Raw genomic sequence first — 16,079 nt, 5'->3', positions numbered from 1 at the left:
GAAAGTAGAAGTGTGTACCTTTTTTTAATGTATTTAGTTAAGAGAATAATCAAGAAATAGAACTTTGTATCCAATATTGCCAAAAGTATGGAGCAAACTCTAAAGTGTCCGTAAGCGAAAACCAATGCTAACAAACGCACAAACTTGAGTGGTTTATGAGTTTTATATGCTTTAAAAGTGAAAGATTCCAATTTTGAACCTCGCTAATAAATTAGTTACTAATGCTGAACAGTGAATGTTGTTATTTATTTCAATTGTTTTAACGAATATTGAAAAAGGAAAATTTGTGGTTTTTCTATTTTTTTGTTGATAATTCATAAATATTTATTGGACGTAAATATAGACAAATTTATTTCACTCTTTATTTTTCACTCACACTTCAGATTTGAATTTGGAGATTTGATTTTTGTATTAGTGGAATATTTTTATTATTTGGACATCACCAAGTAAAGAACATAGAGCATCCTTTGATCCTTAAAAATGCGCGAAATCTCAGTAAGACTGTTGAAAGAACAAGTTGTCGATAAATATTATTCCATCACCATCATTCATAAAATCTCAGATTATTATTATTTATTTATTTATTTTTGGACTTGTTTATAGAACTTTAAATTTGAACACTTTTTCATCGAGGGAAAGAGATATGCTCTTCTTCAAACTAACAAGACACATTCTAGTTATTTGATCCTTTTGTAAAACTGACATTAAATTAAGTTAAATGTGTTTTAAGTTAAACTAATAATTTCCGATAAAAGAAAAGATTTACTTTTTTTTAAATCGTAATTTATGATTGCCAACGATTCTTCTAAGATTAAATCTTTGCAAGGCTTAAGAATAGCTCAAATGGGTTTTCTTGTGTGTCACATACAAACACAAAATTTTACATACGCATAGTATTTCTATTCATACTTAAATAAGTGTAATATACGTATAAATACCGTTCGAGAAAAGTATTAATTAAAAGAATATGATGTACTGTTCATAAACGACCATTTCAATTCTCTCATTCTCTAAATATTTATGTATGTACAATATTTCAAACAAACCCATTTCCCCATTTGTGTATATTTTTAAGTCCTTAAAAAATTCATCGTGTGTATTTATCGAAACGTTGAAAATTATAAATACTTAAATACATATTTGCTCTCACCTTAATACTTTGGAAATTTTCATTACTAAATTGGTCCAGATTTAAAGAAAAAAACTTGTTTCATTCATTTCTTCAGTATAAATAGCAAATACCATAGTAATAAAACATTGAAATAGATTAGAAGAATCATGATGATTCTGCCTCAGATACATACTGGAATCGTTTAAGAACTATCTTCTTGTACTTGTGTACTCATAATGAACGAGTATTTTATATCTATAATTTAAGATCACGGTAACGTTTATTTAATTTATGAAAAATTGAAATCTGTACATTTTGCCAAATAGTTAATAACACCCCGATTTATTAATAACTTTAAATGATCTAAAGCTTGCATTCAGAATGGAAAGTTGTTCTTGAGAAATAAGAATGGTAAAATGTGTGATAGGATCAGAATTTGTACATTTTCTTGATATTATTTTCTTTTGTGTGTTTGTTGGTGTCTTTTTTTTCCCAAACGGAGGTACCACTTGATATTTCATTCAAGATGATGCTATTTTTTTTTTAAATAATTGTAGAAGGAATAACTTTTTGTTAATGTATCCAATTATTAATGCTTAGATCAATTGATGGATGAATCTGAGAGCATCTGTAGGCTAAAATCAACTTCATCGATACATAAATAAAAATAGGTCTATTCTTTTGTTATAATTATATTTTTTGATTGTTGGTCTTTTTATTTCATAAATAATAATTAAATACGTAAAAAAAAATTTTGATAAAAATATTATTTATTTTTCAGATTATTAAGCTGTTCTGTTCCTTGGTTTATCCCTGCAACTACTCCCTTCTGTTCCATTCCTTTAATATTTCAAAACCAAGTTTTGCCCTTTTTTTACACGGTTTAAGGCCATTTTTAGATTATTAAAAAAAATAAAGTTTGTTTCTTGTGCAATTTTAATTTTTTTTTTTTAAATATTAATAATTTAAAAAACAAAAATTGGTGCGTTACAAAATTTGTTTTAATTTACTTTAAATGTTTCAGGACCAACGGTGTTAAAAGGGTGGGCGATTCACCAACGGAAGGGTCATCGCCTCCACCGGAGAAGAAAATTAAACGAAGGGATATTGCTCAAGAAAGCAGTCTTTCTCCGCCTAATTTTATGATGAATCTTAATGTTGGATTTACTGTCCTATTACATGCATTTCAATTTTTGAAAGTCCATGAACTTCTACGAGCTAGTTGTGTGTCCAAGGCGTTTGAAATGATTGCTCATCATGAATCTCTTGTATGTATTTTTGTAATATTATTAATTTGATTTTATTTATTTACTCTTTAGATTTTTTTTTTTCATTTTTTCTTGCTACTCACTACATAAGTGTAGCAACCCGACAAAATTTTCTATTCTGGGTATTTGTAGAAAATAAACATTTTAGAATCTCCAGAACAGGAAAAATGTTCGGTTTGTGTTTAAAATGTATGCGATCAGAATAATGTAAAAAGGAAGTGCACAGAAAGATCAAACCTTAATCTAATTTGGTGTATTTCCAGACAGAAACGTACCTCTTATCAGTATTTTTGTGTCGGTGTCTTTTCTTAGGGTATAGCCTAGCTAAGCAAAGAACATTAGATCTGGGCGAGCCTTGTAAAGCCTGATTTTTGGTTTTGTTTCGTTTTTTTATTTTATTCAAATGTAAGGCTGTTTATCATGTATTTGATCAAGCCAAAGATACCATGATCCTCTATATTCTTAATTAGAGAAAGTAGTTTTCGAGCCGTGAAGTTGAATTCTCCCAACCCTAGAATGGTACAGAAGTCAAAGTCAAGTTTTTGGGCACTCTTCGTCGTCCTGATTTATGACGAAATCCACATGTTTGCAGCCCTTAGAAGCCCAAGAACGTCCTTCTTTTTTTTTTGCTCGTCAGTGTATTGTAACACCCAATCATCCAGGTGGCCAGTATTTGGAGGTATTAATTACATAGGTTCCGTGGTCCTGTAGTTCGTGTCGTGATGTCCTTGATTATCATCTTTAGAGCCAAATTAAAACCTAGGCTGGCGATTGTACTGTATTTTGGATTATCGATCTTTAATTTTTGCAAATACTTACCAAGAAGAACTAAACAAAAACAGCCTTCTACTGCAGACCTACCAACTACCAACAAATTTACCTACATCCATCCAGTAACTAATATAAAACCTTAATACGCCTGGACGACACGTCCTCACCGAATTGCACGTTGTACAGCATCTCTAAAGGCGGCCCGCTTAACGTTCGATAGAACTTGAAAAAAATATTTAATTTGAATTCTTTTTATATAAACAAATCTCTCTTTCAATTTTATTTTATTTCAATTATTGTTCCAGTGGTCTACAGTAAGGATGAAAAATTCAATGGTGCGTGATTGGAATGGTTTTGGAAGAGCACTACGTTTACGGAGTACAAAAGCTTTAGATTTAAGAAAAATGCTTTTACCAGAAACACCAGAAGCTATTGCTGAAATGTGGGTTGAGCTAGGAAAAGCTGTAACAAATTTACCATCTCTCACAAAGATTGATCTAGGACGTTGTACACCTCAAGCTGTAGAAATAGTAACGGCTGCATGCCCTCAGCTTAAATCTTTGGTGACCTTAGCAATTAGGTAGAGTAATTTCTCTATTTTTATTTGAAATAAATGATTTTGTTTACTTCTAAATCGATTTTTTATTTTTATTTCCAGGGGGGCCGAGTTAGATTTATCTTGTTGTGCAAAATGTACAAATCTAACTGAGTTAAAGATTAAAAGTATCGGTGGAATTGATTTAGTGAATGTGTCTGAACTGAAAAAACTGAAGCAACTTAGACATTTGGTAAGTTCGACAAGGTCTATTATTTTATGTTCCTATGTTTTATTATGATTAAAATGAGTTGTTCCTTCTGGCAATTTGTATGAAATTCTTGTGTAAAGTTAAAGAATACCACTGCATCTAAAAAATTATCCTCCTAAGGTTTACCTTTACTAACAAGAATAAATAAAAAATAATAATCTTTTTTTTCATAATAGGAAATTTTAAATATTTTAATTTGCGAACTCACTTCGAAACTTTTGAACGGTTTAACTAAAAATGCCATGAACGATAACTAAAATTTTTATTTAAGAACTTAAGCAATCAATGGAAGCGAATCACGCACAGAAATCCACGCCACATTCTACTTTCCAACGCCAAGCTTAATCCCATTGCTCTCAAGAATTTAATAGAACAAAATATAGCTATTTTGTTATTTTCGTTTGTTAACGTGTACACTAAGTGAAAACCCTAAGGAATCAATTATTTTTAGTCATTGTTAATAGGTGTATCAGTGTTAAAAGGTACAATTATAAAGTAAAGTAATGCCTATTTTTTCAGGCGGACTTTACGTTCAACTGACAATTGTGAAGACAATTATATTTACATTATTTAATTATTTTTAATTTTTTTCAAGGCCCTAACAACCATAAAGAACTTGAATGGTATTGAAGATGTATTGCCTGATAATCTTGAAAGTTTAGAATTAGGCGAATGTACGAATTTGCCTGATACTATTGCTACTGAAGCTTTAGTAAAATTGACCAGTTTAAAAAGACTTAGGCTTGAAAAAGGACAAGGAAATTGTCCTACAGCTAAATTTTTACAAGCTGTTGCAAATCTTCCTAATCTTGTGCAGTTAGAATTGATTAATTTTGATATCAAACCAGGATTTGATGTGGCAATTGGCCAGTGTACGAATCTGAAAACTCTGTTAATAATCCCTACTTACGTTACACAGGTAAATAATGTATACATTTTGTTTATTGTCTTTTATAATATTGCTGTTTCTAACTATCTTATTACTCATGATTTTTTTTTTGTAAAAGTGGTATTTTCATTTGCGTTTCAACCATTAATGTAAAATCGCTTAAATAATTTATTGACGTTGAAATTTTATGTCAAAATATTTACTAAGGTCATACTTCCTTTCCCATTAAATTAATTTTATTTAATGGCATATTTTCTCTAACATCTCAAAAAAGACTTTTACATTGGTAGGTATTTTGTTGTCACTTCACATTGTTGTAAAAACATCAGAGGTCATTTTTCATGACGATCTTTTTTGTACGTGCTGTACTGAACGGTTTCGGGCATACGCGTAACTACAGGTCGTCATATCATAATATACACATAGAAATATCGACTTTACACCGAATTATGACGGAAATAATTTTGCGATTGCCTAGAATTAGTTTGTACTGGATAGAGGGACCAATCTATTTTCCTGCTTTACTTCTAAATTTCCTAAAGATTATACGATTTCAAGAGGTACCAGACATCAATCTTGTCAAATAGAAAAAAATTTTCTGGAACTTTAGACAGATTCCAGTAGAAAAAAGAAAAGACAGAATTCTTAACTGTCAGTAATTTCCCCATGGTAGTCTGGAAAATTTCAGATCTCTTGGTTTGCATTGAGAGTTAATATTTTCTTTTTTTATTTCCAACATTTTATGTGCGTTACGTTTTTTTATATCTTCTAAATTTTCTAGTATATCTACATATTGTAATAAAAGAATTTTGTTCGAACATATGTTTGTCAAATACACCACCATGAAAGTTTCATTGCCTCTTGAGACATCCGTTTTGGAGCGTATGTTGAGACTCCTGACGTCTGGAAGTATAGACGTCTTCACGGAAGATTTTTTTTTTTAATGAGAATAACTGAATTATTAAGCATTTGTAGTTTACAAATGAACAATGAACATTCTTTTTCAAGAGCCTCATTATTATTCAACGTGAATTTTTAAATTATTCCTAAAAAGTACAACTTTTTGTCCTTGAATGCCCATAAATGCTTTTAATGTCATGACAGAATATTTTTTAGTTATTTTTACTTTAGCTTGCTACGTTCTTCTTAATTTTATTTGTAAAACATTTTAAGATCTTGATTGATGCGGATTGATCTCAGTTCAATTGAAATCAGCTATACCTACCCCATTTTGCTATTTTTCATTTTGTGTACAACTATTTTTCAATTACTTTGAATGTCTTCTAAAAAGTATTATATTTTACTGATAAGAATATTTGAATTACAGTCCGCAACTACAAATCATGTGGTTATGGGAGGTGTCAGCAAACTGAGTCAGACATTAACTTACTTTATATGGGGTCTGACTTTAGAACTATTGCGCGTCACAGATCTGTTCATTGATCAAGTAGAAGGACAGAAAAATGGTGGCGCTGGGAAAGGAGGAAGCGTTCCAGCAATGAAGAAGCCTGGAGCTGGTGATAGTATACCTATTTTAAAACCACTATCTGAGTGTAATACATCAAGTGGTTCTGATGTCCCTGATGAAGAAGTTACACATTTATTAGGAAGAGAGACAAACAGAGATGAAAAGAACACTTCACAAGTGGATATACTAGCGTTGCCAAAATTGCAGAAGGTGCTCTCGACATTATTGCCGAATACTAAAATAAAAATATTAAAGGTTCCGTTTAGTGCCACCTGGCGGCAGACAGTTACCGATAGCCCAGCCGCTACAAATTAAATTAAGACATTAGTGGTATTATTTTCTAAGTTATTTAAAACAAAAAAGCTGTTTAAGTTTTAATTTCTTGTAAATGGTTAATGGATACATTTAGTGAAGTGAATATTAATTCTTGAGTCTTATTTTTAAAACAATTTATACTTAAATATTAAAAAGAGAAAGAGATATTAAGTGACCATAAACAGATCACAAGTGGACAAGATTTTTATTAATTTTTTAATTTATTTATTTTTGTTTTGGTTTTGTGTAGGCATTGCCTCTGTTGCCCAGTTGTAAAATTATAATGGTAAGGCACAAGAAGACCCTACTTTGTAAAAAGCAAATTTATAAAATGCATTGAAAGACCTTTTTTCATTTGTGCCCTTTTGTAAAAGATTCTTCAAAAAATCAGTTTCGAAATCTAGAAGAAAAAACAAACAACTACAATTACCATTAAAATGTTAAAAATTATTTTTGTAATCATTAAATCATTTCTTAGTAATAACCAAATAAAATTAAGGCATCTGGGCATTTTAATTGTGAGATTTTACTTAAAAATTATATAAAGCTAAAACATGTATATCGTACATAAATATTTTATTTTGTTGTAGAAGTGAATTCGTGAATTTAAAGAAAAAAAAAAAAAAAACAGCGGTACAAACTGACTCGTGGGCATGCCAAGCTATGCTTTAGTTATTTTTTTTTTTCCTTATTCTGTCCTTTTATTATTTTTATTTATTACATTCGTCTAATGTGTTAATGTAGAAATGGAAAGAAATTGAATATTTGGACTCTATTATGACTTGTTCCCATTTTTGACTTTTGTTTTAATGTTAGAAAAAACTTGTATATAAAAATTTTATATATTATAAAAAGAATACATTTTCACACACACACATATATATATAGCAATTAATTAGTATAATTAATGTGTTGTTCCCCCCCATAAACAAATTCAATATACATATTTTTTTTTCTAGAGATCATTAAAATTATATTTAATGTAAAGCTGGTATTATTTGTCGTTTTACATTACAATTGTTGTAGTTATTTTTTGTTCTATTATATTTTCTTTATATAAATTACTTTTATATATAATATAAATACATACATATTTATAAATTGTTCATTATAGGGTAATGCCGGTTTTATTAAGAGAACGGTTCAATGTTCGTTTACTATAAAATATTCAGAATAGATTAATATTTCACAGAATTTGGATAGATTGTTGTAAAAAAAAAAAAAAATGAATTGGAAAGTTGCTCTTTCAGTTAGTTTTTCTTTTAACTCAATTACAATCAGAAAAACTTTTGTTCTTGCAATTCTGTGGCTCAACAAAAATTAAATATAGTAAATTTTATTTATATGTACTAATTTGGCAGTTTATTAATTTTAATACCAATATATTCATTTAATACAGAAATATCAAAATTTAAATACATTCTTAAAAAATTTGCAATTGATAATTGATACTTTACTGTGGAATTATCCAAATTATTTTTCTACAAAGAGTACAAAAAAAAGTAGGGGATTCGGTGATTGATATCTTAAACTATTGTTTTTAAAAATAAGAGATTGCATATAGTTATTTAAATTTGGTTCTGTTTTTTCAATTTCTCTTACGCCCAGTAGGAGAAATTTTTTTTTTATTATACAGCAGTTATTGTTACTTTTCTAGGAACTTTATGTAAAAAGTGTCAGTATAGTTACATGTTACAATAATAGGCTTTGCTTTGTAAATTTAGCATTTAAATAATAGAAAATTTTTATGCATGATCAGGTTTTTAAAACTTTTTATTTTATTGATGTTTTTTAAGACGTTGAGGCTAATTTTCCCATGATGTGAAGCAGCCAGTCATGAAGTATCCATGTTTATTCTGTTTTTCAACTTCATTAATTAATCAAAATTATTAAGACTAAAGTATTCCTACACCAGTAAAAGTGGATGTATTCCTAATAATTTAATATTTCTGATGGCATAGTTAACACTTAGATAAAATGACACACATCATTTGCTTTAAGTTTCGGTCAAGAACGATGGTAACCATTTTTATATTGGAAGAGAGGTTTCTAAACTAATCACAGTAGAGTTTTCTTCAGTTAATGAATAAATGATTTGGAAATAAAATCACACTTTCATTGATAAAAAGTCTGTAACAAAATGTCACGTTTATATATTAGATGGCCAAGTACGAAGTATTCGTTCTCAATATTCAATGGACCAACAATGTCTACAGATGGAATTACTGTAAGAGAATACTTTATTAATGTCCATCGATTTAATAGCAATATGCGTCTACCACTTTAATGTTCAAAAAATGAATTATGTGACGAGTTAGTTACATTTTACAACTAGAGTTTTCTTCGAACCCCGGGTATGGTAAGTTTTTTCTCTGGCACCTTCCGATATCTTGCTTTCTCGTTTTTCTTAAATTTTATAAGAAGAAAGAATTCCATCACACGAATATGGGTCGCGCCCAGAATTTTGTGTTCCGAGATCCATTCCGATGACTCTAGTCAGAAATATTAAATTGGGACATTTTTCATGTTGAGTGATGATGAATGTGGGCAACTAAACTGAGAATAGAAGATACTGGGGTAATTTTTGGTCAATGACTGAGACAGAGTCCTTAATTACTTTACACTCTTAGGCGCCACGGTAGCCGAGCGGGTTAGAGGCGAGACCTGCGACGCTAATATGTATTGTGGTACTGGGTTCGATTCCCGGTCTTAGGCCTTGGATTTTATTTAATGGTTAATAAAAGAAATTTACAGTAAAGTATGTTTGCTAGTCGCCTCCGTCCACGACACCTAATTGGTAGTTGGACGTTAAGCCCCGCCTGAAAAAATAGGCGATTACTTTAATTTACTTACTTTACTACTTTACACTCTTAAGAACCAAAGCCTAGTGTGCATCGGCCCAAAATGTCCTTGAAAGGTATCTGCAGGGTGACTCCAGAATTTTTAAGGGTCTGTCAACATTCAAGTTTGCAGGAGGAATCTAAGGGGGTTCTCGGTAGAGAGCCTGTCTTTATCATCAACAAGGGGGACTTGAGTACCATTTCTGTGCATTTAATCTCTCATCCAGGCAGTGGACATAGTATGTTTATTATAGGTTATTTGCTCTGAGAACTTCTCTTTTCAAGTTCGTTCATAAAAAAAAATGGGTCATTATAATAAGTTCAAGATCAAAAATCGCACAGAAACAAGTATTACATTATGTAGGATTCAAAATTTGGTGGGAACATTTGCCCGACTTTCTCTTATTCAAAACAATAATTACTTTTAATTCTTACCAACGTGATTAAGTTTATAAAAGATAATACTGAAATGGAGCATGGAACCCACTTCATAATATGACTTATGAAGTCATACAAAGTTCCAAAAAACCTAAGAGTATTTTTGAGAATATCTCAAAAAAAGTGAAAAATCTCTACAGTAAAAATTGAATAAATAATGCATTCTGGTGCCACGGAACCGTAAATGTCTAAGTTCTTAATACGACTGGTAGTTTTTGAGTTAAGATGGATTCACACACAGATCAATTTGTAAAAACCACTTTTTCAGACTCAGTGGACCTCAAACGGATATTTTAAGTGAAAATTCAAAATAGATAATCTGCAGGATAACAATACAGAGTAAGAGAATGAAATATTAAAAATACATATATTATACATTACAAAAAGTTATTCACAATCACAATATATCAAGATTTATTTTTATCAATTTTTTTAAGAAAAATTATAATTCTGGTGTGTAAATAATGTACTAAGGTTTTTACTCAATAGATTTACAATTCAAAAACTATTCTTGTCACATTCAGTCGTTTCAATTATTACTTCTTTCTGTAGACTCAAAAACTCAGTTTCTAGAACTTTAATATTTCTCATGACTTCATCCACCTAAAAAATAATGAAGGATTTCTTTGTTTTTTGCTTTGTTGAGTTTTCATGTAGACGTTAAAGAACTTACCTGGATTTTTGCTGAATAGAGACGTTCACTGAGACTTGTGGAAACAAATTCTGCACCAGATAGAAAAGATGTTTCAGCAGTCGACACGACAACTTTTTCAACATAATTTAACAAGGTTTCTAGTTGCTAAAAAAAAAAGTTGAAAATTTTTGTTTTAACGTTAAAATAGATTGTAACATGAGATTACTTACTATTAATTGGTTTTTGAAATCATCTGTTTTCGCTCTTGTTGCAATTATCAAGTCTGATAAGTCTTCTTGTATTCTATTTTCACCAAAGACTTCTTTGCTTTCTCGTAAAAGAGAAATTAAATCTAACAGCGCAAGTCTAAAAGATATTAAATTTTTAGATCAGATCCGAGATGGATTACATTTAATTTCAGGCTAAATCAGATTGTGAAGCCAAATCCTCTGCGGATCTAACACATTTCCATTAAAGAATCTCTTATAAGAATCGTTTTAAAAGTATACGTTGTGAAAATATAAATGAGCTAGAGCTTAGCTGGGAGTACTATATTCCAAGAAGTTGCACTTATCAATTATCTCAGCTGACCAATAATGTAACGTTAAAAGAGGCAGCTTAAATTTTTCTGGGAAAGCTACGGGACCTTTTCTCTGAAAAAGTGTCAATAGGATATAAGGATTAAGGCTCTGACAAAGGGGAAGTAGAGTATAGAGACAAATCTCATCGTATTTGGCCACAATGTCACATAAAATAGGAAAAGAAAAGATTATTCTACATATGAGTGTGGAATACTTTCTTAAGTCGACCTTTAAGTTTGGGTATGTTGAAGACCATTGAAAAGCAATAACGTTTTGTTAGCTTATTTCCAACCTTCAGCTCCTCAATAAAAACAAATTATCAAAATAACAGAAAAATCTGTTATTAATAACCTATTAAACTTTTTCTTTTTTCTTTTTTTTTTTTTTTTAGAAATCAGGAATGTTTGATAAACTTAATTCACATCAACTTTTGATGCTACTCACATATAAGCAATAACATTCAAGAAACACGCTTGACCATTTCAAGTTTTTCTCTAAACCAAAATGTTTTCTCAGATAGTTAAGCAGAAAGAGATATGTGGTAATTTAGCTAATTGGTAAATCACATAAAATAGCCTTAATTTGACCTTTAAACCGTAGCAATAAAAAATAAAGGGGTACAAGTTTAGTTCCCCTCTATTTGGTTTTCCATCCATTCATAATTTGATGAACATTCCACAATGCTTATCAGATAGAACAAAAAGAAGAATGTAATTTGTAAAATATTTATTTCACAACTTTATGGAAGCAAGCCGCCGCGCCAGATTTACGATTGCTCCATGTAAGTGAATCCTTGAAAGCTTGTACAAAGTACATAACTAACAAAAGGTCTATCGAACTAGACCTTAAATGATTGATTTTGTTTTGAACAAATTATGTTTAATTTCAAAATATTTATTTATTGAAAATATCTTACTTATAGTCTTCGGCAGTATCAAGAATAGCAACAACCGTCTGAGTGAGTAACTGAGTGGCTGCATTCACTGCTACACTAGAAGCTTGCTGGAGTAAATATTCATGAGTCAAAACCTTTGGAGCCTGAAACTACTTATCATAATTGAGAACATATTTTCGAAAATTAATTTTTTTTTTAAATGATATCGCATTTACCTCGATTTTTTTAAGTTTTTCATTGTTGGACACACATAAAGCTACAGGAAAGAACGTATACAGTGGTTTTCCTCTTACACGAAAGAACTTATTGCGAATGATTCTGGGAATTGAATTACGAATAATGCCCTAAAATAAAATTACAATTTTTTTTTTTTTATGCATCAATAGCATATACATAAGTACTTTGAAAAATAATCATACCAGCTTCCTTAAGGCAATCATTAACGTAGTTCTTTTACTTTGAGCAGAAAAATCAAACAAAATGTATACCTTTAAAAAAGTATCTTAACAAATATCAACTGATTCTCTGTAGTCTAATACATGAGATCAGAATCTTCAGAACAAATACATTTACCGATGGTTAACAGATTATTCTGCAGATAGAACATTCCAATAGTTTTCCATTTTCTACCTTATTTTGCCCATTCAGTAAGTTCATGCAGATAACTGGATTATAACACTGGTTTCATGTTACATTATAACCACAAGAAGGTTACATATTGTGTGATAACTTGGGAGTGTGTAACTTATTTTATTATTTCCTTAATAGTGATAGAATAATGGGCAGGAAGGGACAAAATAAACAATCAAAAGCAAATAAACCAAGTGCACTTTTAAGGCCTAAAGAGGAGACTATAAAATTATCTCCCCAGAAAAGAAGTGAGTTAAATCAAATCGTTGATAAACTGCTCAAAGGTAAATATTTCCTTTTTAATTTACTGACACTTAGAAATTTATTTAAGAATGAAGCTTATACTATATATTGTTGAACTCATTAAGTGAAGCTGTCACAATTAAACTCTTTTTCTCTTATTCTTAAGTCGAAATAGGTTGGATTTTAAATGCGGGAACTTGTAAAAGATATTTTCAATTTTAACCTCCCTCATTTGTAGTTGAGTTTCGCATGTTTCAAAATGCCTTTATAAAGAATGATACCTCAGGTATCAGCAGTCTAATTATTAATTTACTAAGAAATAGAGAACGCCCGATGATCAAAAATTGATACAAGCCAACTCAGAAAGAAATCTTTTTCCCATCAACCATTCTGCGGAATGTGTAGGAGTATTAATTCAAAGAGAATAAATCCAACAACTGTGCCACAATACACTTCACAAGTTTCGATATTTTGGTTGGTATACCAACAGTTTATGGTTGTTAGCAGAAATATTGTGAAATAACTGTCGTTGAACCATATCTTTTCTTTCAACCTTATCGTAAAAATTTAACTTTTTTTGGCATTATTTTGTAAGATCTCATTGTAAACTTTTTCTTATTTCTTCAAACATCCAAATTGTGGAAAAAGTTTTTTCAGGTAATATCCATTTCGAGGAAAAATGGTTTCTAGAAAGTGGTCTCTCTGAACACAACATTATCGCAAAAACAAGAAATTTCTGGAAATAAATCTTATATTTGATTTCTTCCAGCTGGAGACTCTACAGCAACTTGGCTTATAATAGGCGTCAATGGGAAGTACAATTTACTGAATGAATTTTTCATTTTTTTGAGATTCTCTCAAAGTTGTCCCCATCTATTTTCTTTAAATTTAATATTCTTATTGTACATATCCAGGTCTGTGTCTTTTATAAGGGAATCCGTCCAAGTTATTTAGTATATTCATGACTCACCATTTTATCAAGAGTTCTGTTTCATACTATTGTTTTTGATCCACTGACTAATACTTTTTTTTACTCTTTGCAGTTACGAGTGTTGGTGTAAATTCTGGAAAGATTAGGGATAATCACATAATTATGGAAAAGCTGCTTAACAAAATAATTAGCATAGAATCAGGTAATATTCTAAATTTAAGAACATCAGTGATCCAGGCTCTATTCTCCAGTTACTTGAAATGTGTTTTAGGAATAATAAAAGATTCGATTACAAAAAAAGAAAGAGAAGTTGATACAATTACTGATTGGATGTCCAAAAATGGTGCTGTGATAGATGGTGTTGAAATAGGTGAATTTGATGGCTACGGATTCGGCTTAAAAGCAGCGAAAGATATAAAGGAGGGAGATTTGTTGATCTGCGTACCTCGAAAGTTAATGTTGACTACGGAATTTGCACGTACTAGTGAATTAGGTGAGAAAATTTGGTAAATTTTAAGTTTTTGATTGTATCACATTTGTAGTTTTCACACTGACGGAGTTTGTATTTGCAGAGTACTTGTGTAAAAATGATCCTATGTTGGCCCATATGCCCAACATAATTTTAGCATTATTCTTACTTTTGGAAAAAGTTAAAGAAGATTCGTTTTGGAAGCCATATATAGAATCTCTTCCTACTACTTATACCACAGTCATGTATTTCACACTTCAAGAATTAGATGAACTTAAAGGGTCGCCTACACATGGTAATTTTCTTTTTTCATGAAAATTTCTATCTTTAATGGAAAAAATCTGCTCGAAAACAATGCCTTTTTGGTAGAGTGAGAAAAAGAAAAAAAGATGGTGAACTAATGGAGAATTGTAATTATCACATTTAATCTAAATAGTTCATGAGATAAATTTAAAACCAAATCTTGCTCGTTATTCTGTAAAGAGCCTGGCCAACTATAGTGCCATAAGAATAACAAGTGGGCTTACTTGCGGAGTTTAATGAACAATGGACCGTAATGCTGCCAGTACCGTCAAAGCAAAAAAAAAAAAGTCGCACTTCCAGAACTCAATATGTCTTCAGGTGTGATTCGATTTGGAAAAATTTATCACACTTACCCTCGGTCTGATACGTCAAAACATATACTTTTGCTCGATTTATATTCTTTTTTTCCGAATGAGAATACCACGAACTGAACTAGCACTTTTGTGTCAGTGAATTCACAGTTAAAGAATTTAAATTTGATTAATTAAATACTAAGCCAGATGGTACTCTTAACATAGCTGTGCAGTTAAATCGAGGCATGATTTATGCAACTCGGGGATGGTATATTCCCTTGCATTGAAATCCAACCCCAGTAGCAATTTTAATTTCAAAGTTGCTTCTCTAAATTTATTATTTTATTCTCCATTGCGCACTTATAAGCACATTTGATTATTAAGGCTGTGCTCTCCGCTCACAATTACATTCGAAGAATAGCGTCAGTTCTTCTGTAAGATTAATGTTTAAAACAAGGAACATTAGATACACTCGTTGTACATATTTAATAAAACAGAATACAGAAACGTCAACTTTTTACTTTTAAAAAAGTGATATTTAACTAGCGATGCAGATAAAATTAATTTAATATTTCTTTTATTTTGCAGTCTAAAATTGATGATAAGCAAAAACTTAATGTAATTGTATCTATTATGTTATCCATTATTTATATGATTTTAATTCTCCTAGAACCAGCTATGAAACAGTGTCAGAATGTAGCGAGGCAATATGGATATTTGTACAATTTGTTTCAGGTAAATTTCCTCTTTCGTAGATTGATATAAATTTATTTTAACGTATAAAAGTGCTTGATTAATCTAAATAATGAATGAACTCAAAAAATTTTAAAATTTAAATTTAGTCGTTTGCCGATTTGTCGTATATATGAGAGTCTATATATATATGTATATATATAGAGATAAAAAGATGATTAGTTCATTGATGATTGCAGAATTCTTCCGACCATGCTAGTGAAATTCTGAAGAATTCGTTTACCTATGAGCAATATAGGTAAGTTGTCAGTTGTTTAAATTTTTTTTTCTTAATTAAATTAAATATGTTTCTTGAGTCAAACACATTCTCTCAAAGGTCTAAGAACACTATAATAAAGAAAAATAGGTCATAAAGTCACCACATTTGTATTCTTTCTACTGTGCTCTATCACTATAATGTTGTACAGGGTGACATTCTGGAAAAGGGATTTAGGTAATGAT

General features: G+C 30.3%; 3 protein-coding genes across 5 annotated transcripts in view; 2 read left to right on the top strand and 1 right to left on the bottom strand.

Moving 5' to 3' along the window:
* The window catches only part of LOC141452608 (uncharacterized), a 28,986-nt gene extending 20,603 nt beyond the window's left edge, over positions 1-8,383 (top strand). The window contains exons 13-17 of the mRNA XM_074124916.1: positions 2,136-2,379; positions 3,456-3,730; positions 3,809-3,938; positions 4,552-4,875; positions 6,173-8,383. Of these exons, the coding sequence (XP_073981017.1) occupies positions 2,136-2,379; positions 3,456-3,730; positions 3,809-3,938; positions 4,552-4,875; positions 6,173-6,628 (1,429 nt within the window). The 3' untranslated portion in view covers positions 6,629-8,383. The remainder of the gene's footprint in view (positions 1-2,135; positions 2,380-3,455; positions 3,731-3,808; positions 3,939-4,551; positions 4,876-6,172) is intronic.
* A 1,876-nt stretch (positions 8,384-10,259) lies between these two features.
* Positions 10,260-12,711, bottom strand: LOC141452612 (diablo IAP-binding mitochondrial protein-like). 2 transcript variants are annotated; one of them, XM_074124926.1, is made up of 6 exons: positions 12,436-12,711; positions 12,232-12,360; positions 12,038-12,159; positions 10,771-10,906; positions 10,580-10,705; positions 10,260-10,509 (listed from the first exon to the last, which is right to left on the bottom strand). In XM_074124926.1, exons 1-6 carry the CDS (start codon positions 12,454-12,456, stop codon positions 10,405-10,407), a joined length of 639 nt encoding a protein of 212 aa, XP_073981027.1. In that variant the 5' UTR covers positions 12,457-12,711; the 3' UTR covers positions 10,260-10,404. The 2 variants fall into 2 exon arrangements, with proteins under 2 accessions (XP_073981027.1, XP_073981026.1); XM_074124925.1 differs by having other exon boundaries at positions 12,038-12,165; positions 12,436-12,710.
* An 83-nt stretch (positions 12,712-12,794) lies between these two features.
* Positions 12,795-16,079, top strand: part of Setd3 (SET domain containing 3) — a 45,359-nt gene continuing 42,074 nt past the window's right edge. For both annotated transcript variants that reach the window (XM_074124923.1, XM_074124922.1), the window contains exons 1-6: positions 12,795-12,930; positions 13,933-14,022; positions 14,092-14,313; positions 14,393-14,584; positions 15,556-15,620; positions 15,818-15,876. In XM_074124923.1, coding sequence (XP_073981024.1) covers positions 12,795-12,930; positions 13,933-14,022; positions 14,092-14,313; positions 14,393-14,584; positions 15,556-15,620; positions 15,818-15,876 — 764 coding nt within the window. The remainder of the gene's footprint in view (positions 12,931-13,932; positions 14,023-14,091; positions 14,314-14,392; positions 14,585-15,555; positions 15,621-15,817; positions 15,877-16,079) is intronic.

The sequence above is a fragment of the Rhodnius prolixus genome, unplaced genomic scaffold, assembly GCF_049639745.1.
Source record: "Rhodnius prolixus isolate KJV_2025 unplaced genomic scaffold, Rpr scaffold_3, whole genome shotgun sequence".
Classification (NCBI taxonomy): domain Eukaryota; kingdom Metazoa; phylum Arthropoda; class Insecta; order Hemiptera; family Reduviidae; genus Rhodnius; species Rhodnius prolixus.
The sequence above is the reverse complement of the archived record's forward strand: the minus strand, read 5'-3'. Positions and strand labels throughout refer to the sequence as shown.

Excerpts from the sequence above, each read along its gene's own strand:
- LOC141452612 (XM_074124925.1), bottom strand. The coding sequence starts at position 12,456 with ATGATTGCCTTAAGGAAGCTG. Across the intron at positions 12,361-12,435 it reads TGATTGCCTTAAGGAAGCTG|GGCATTATTCGTAATTCAAT; the intron begins GTATGATTATTT and ends ATTTTATTTTAG. Across the intron at positions 12,166-12,231 it reads AAAAACTTAAAAAAATCGAG|TTTCAGGCTCCAAAGGTTTT; the intron begins GTAAATGCGATA and ends TATGATAAGTAG.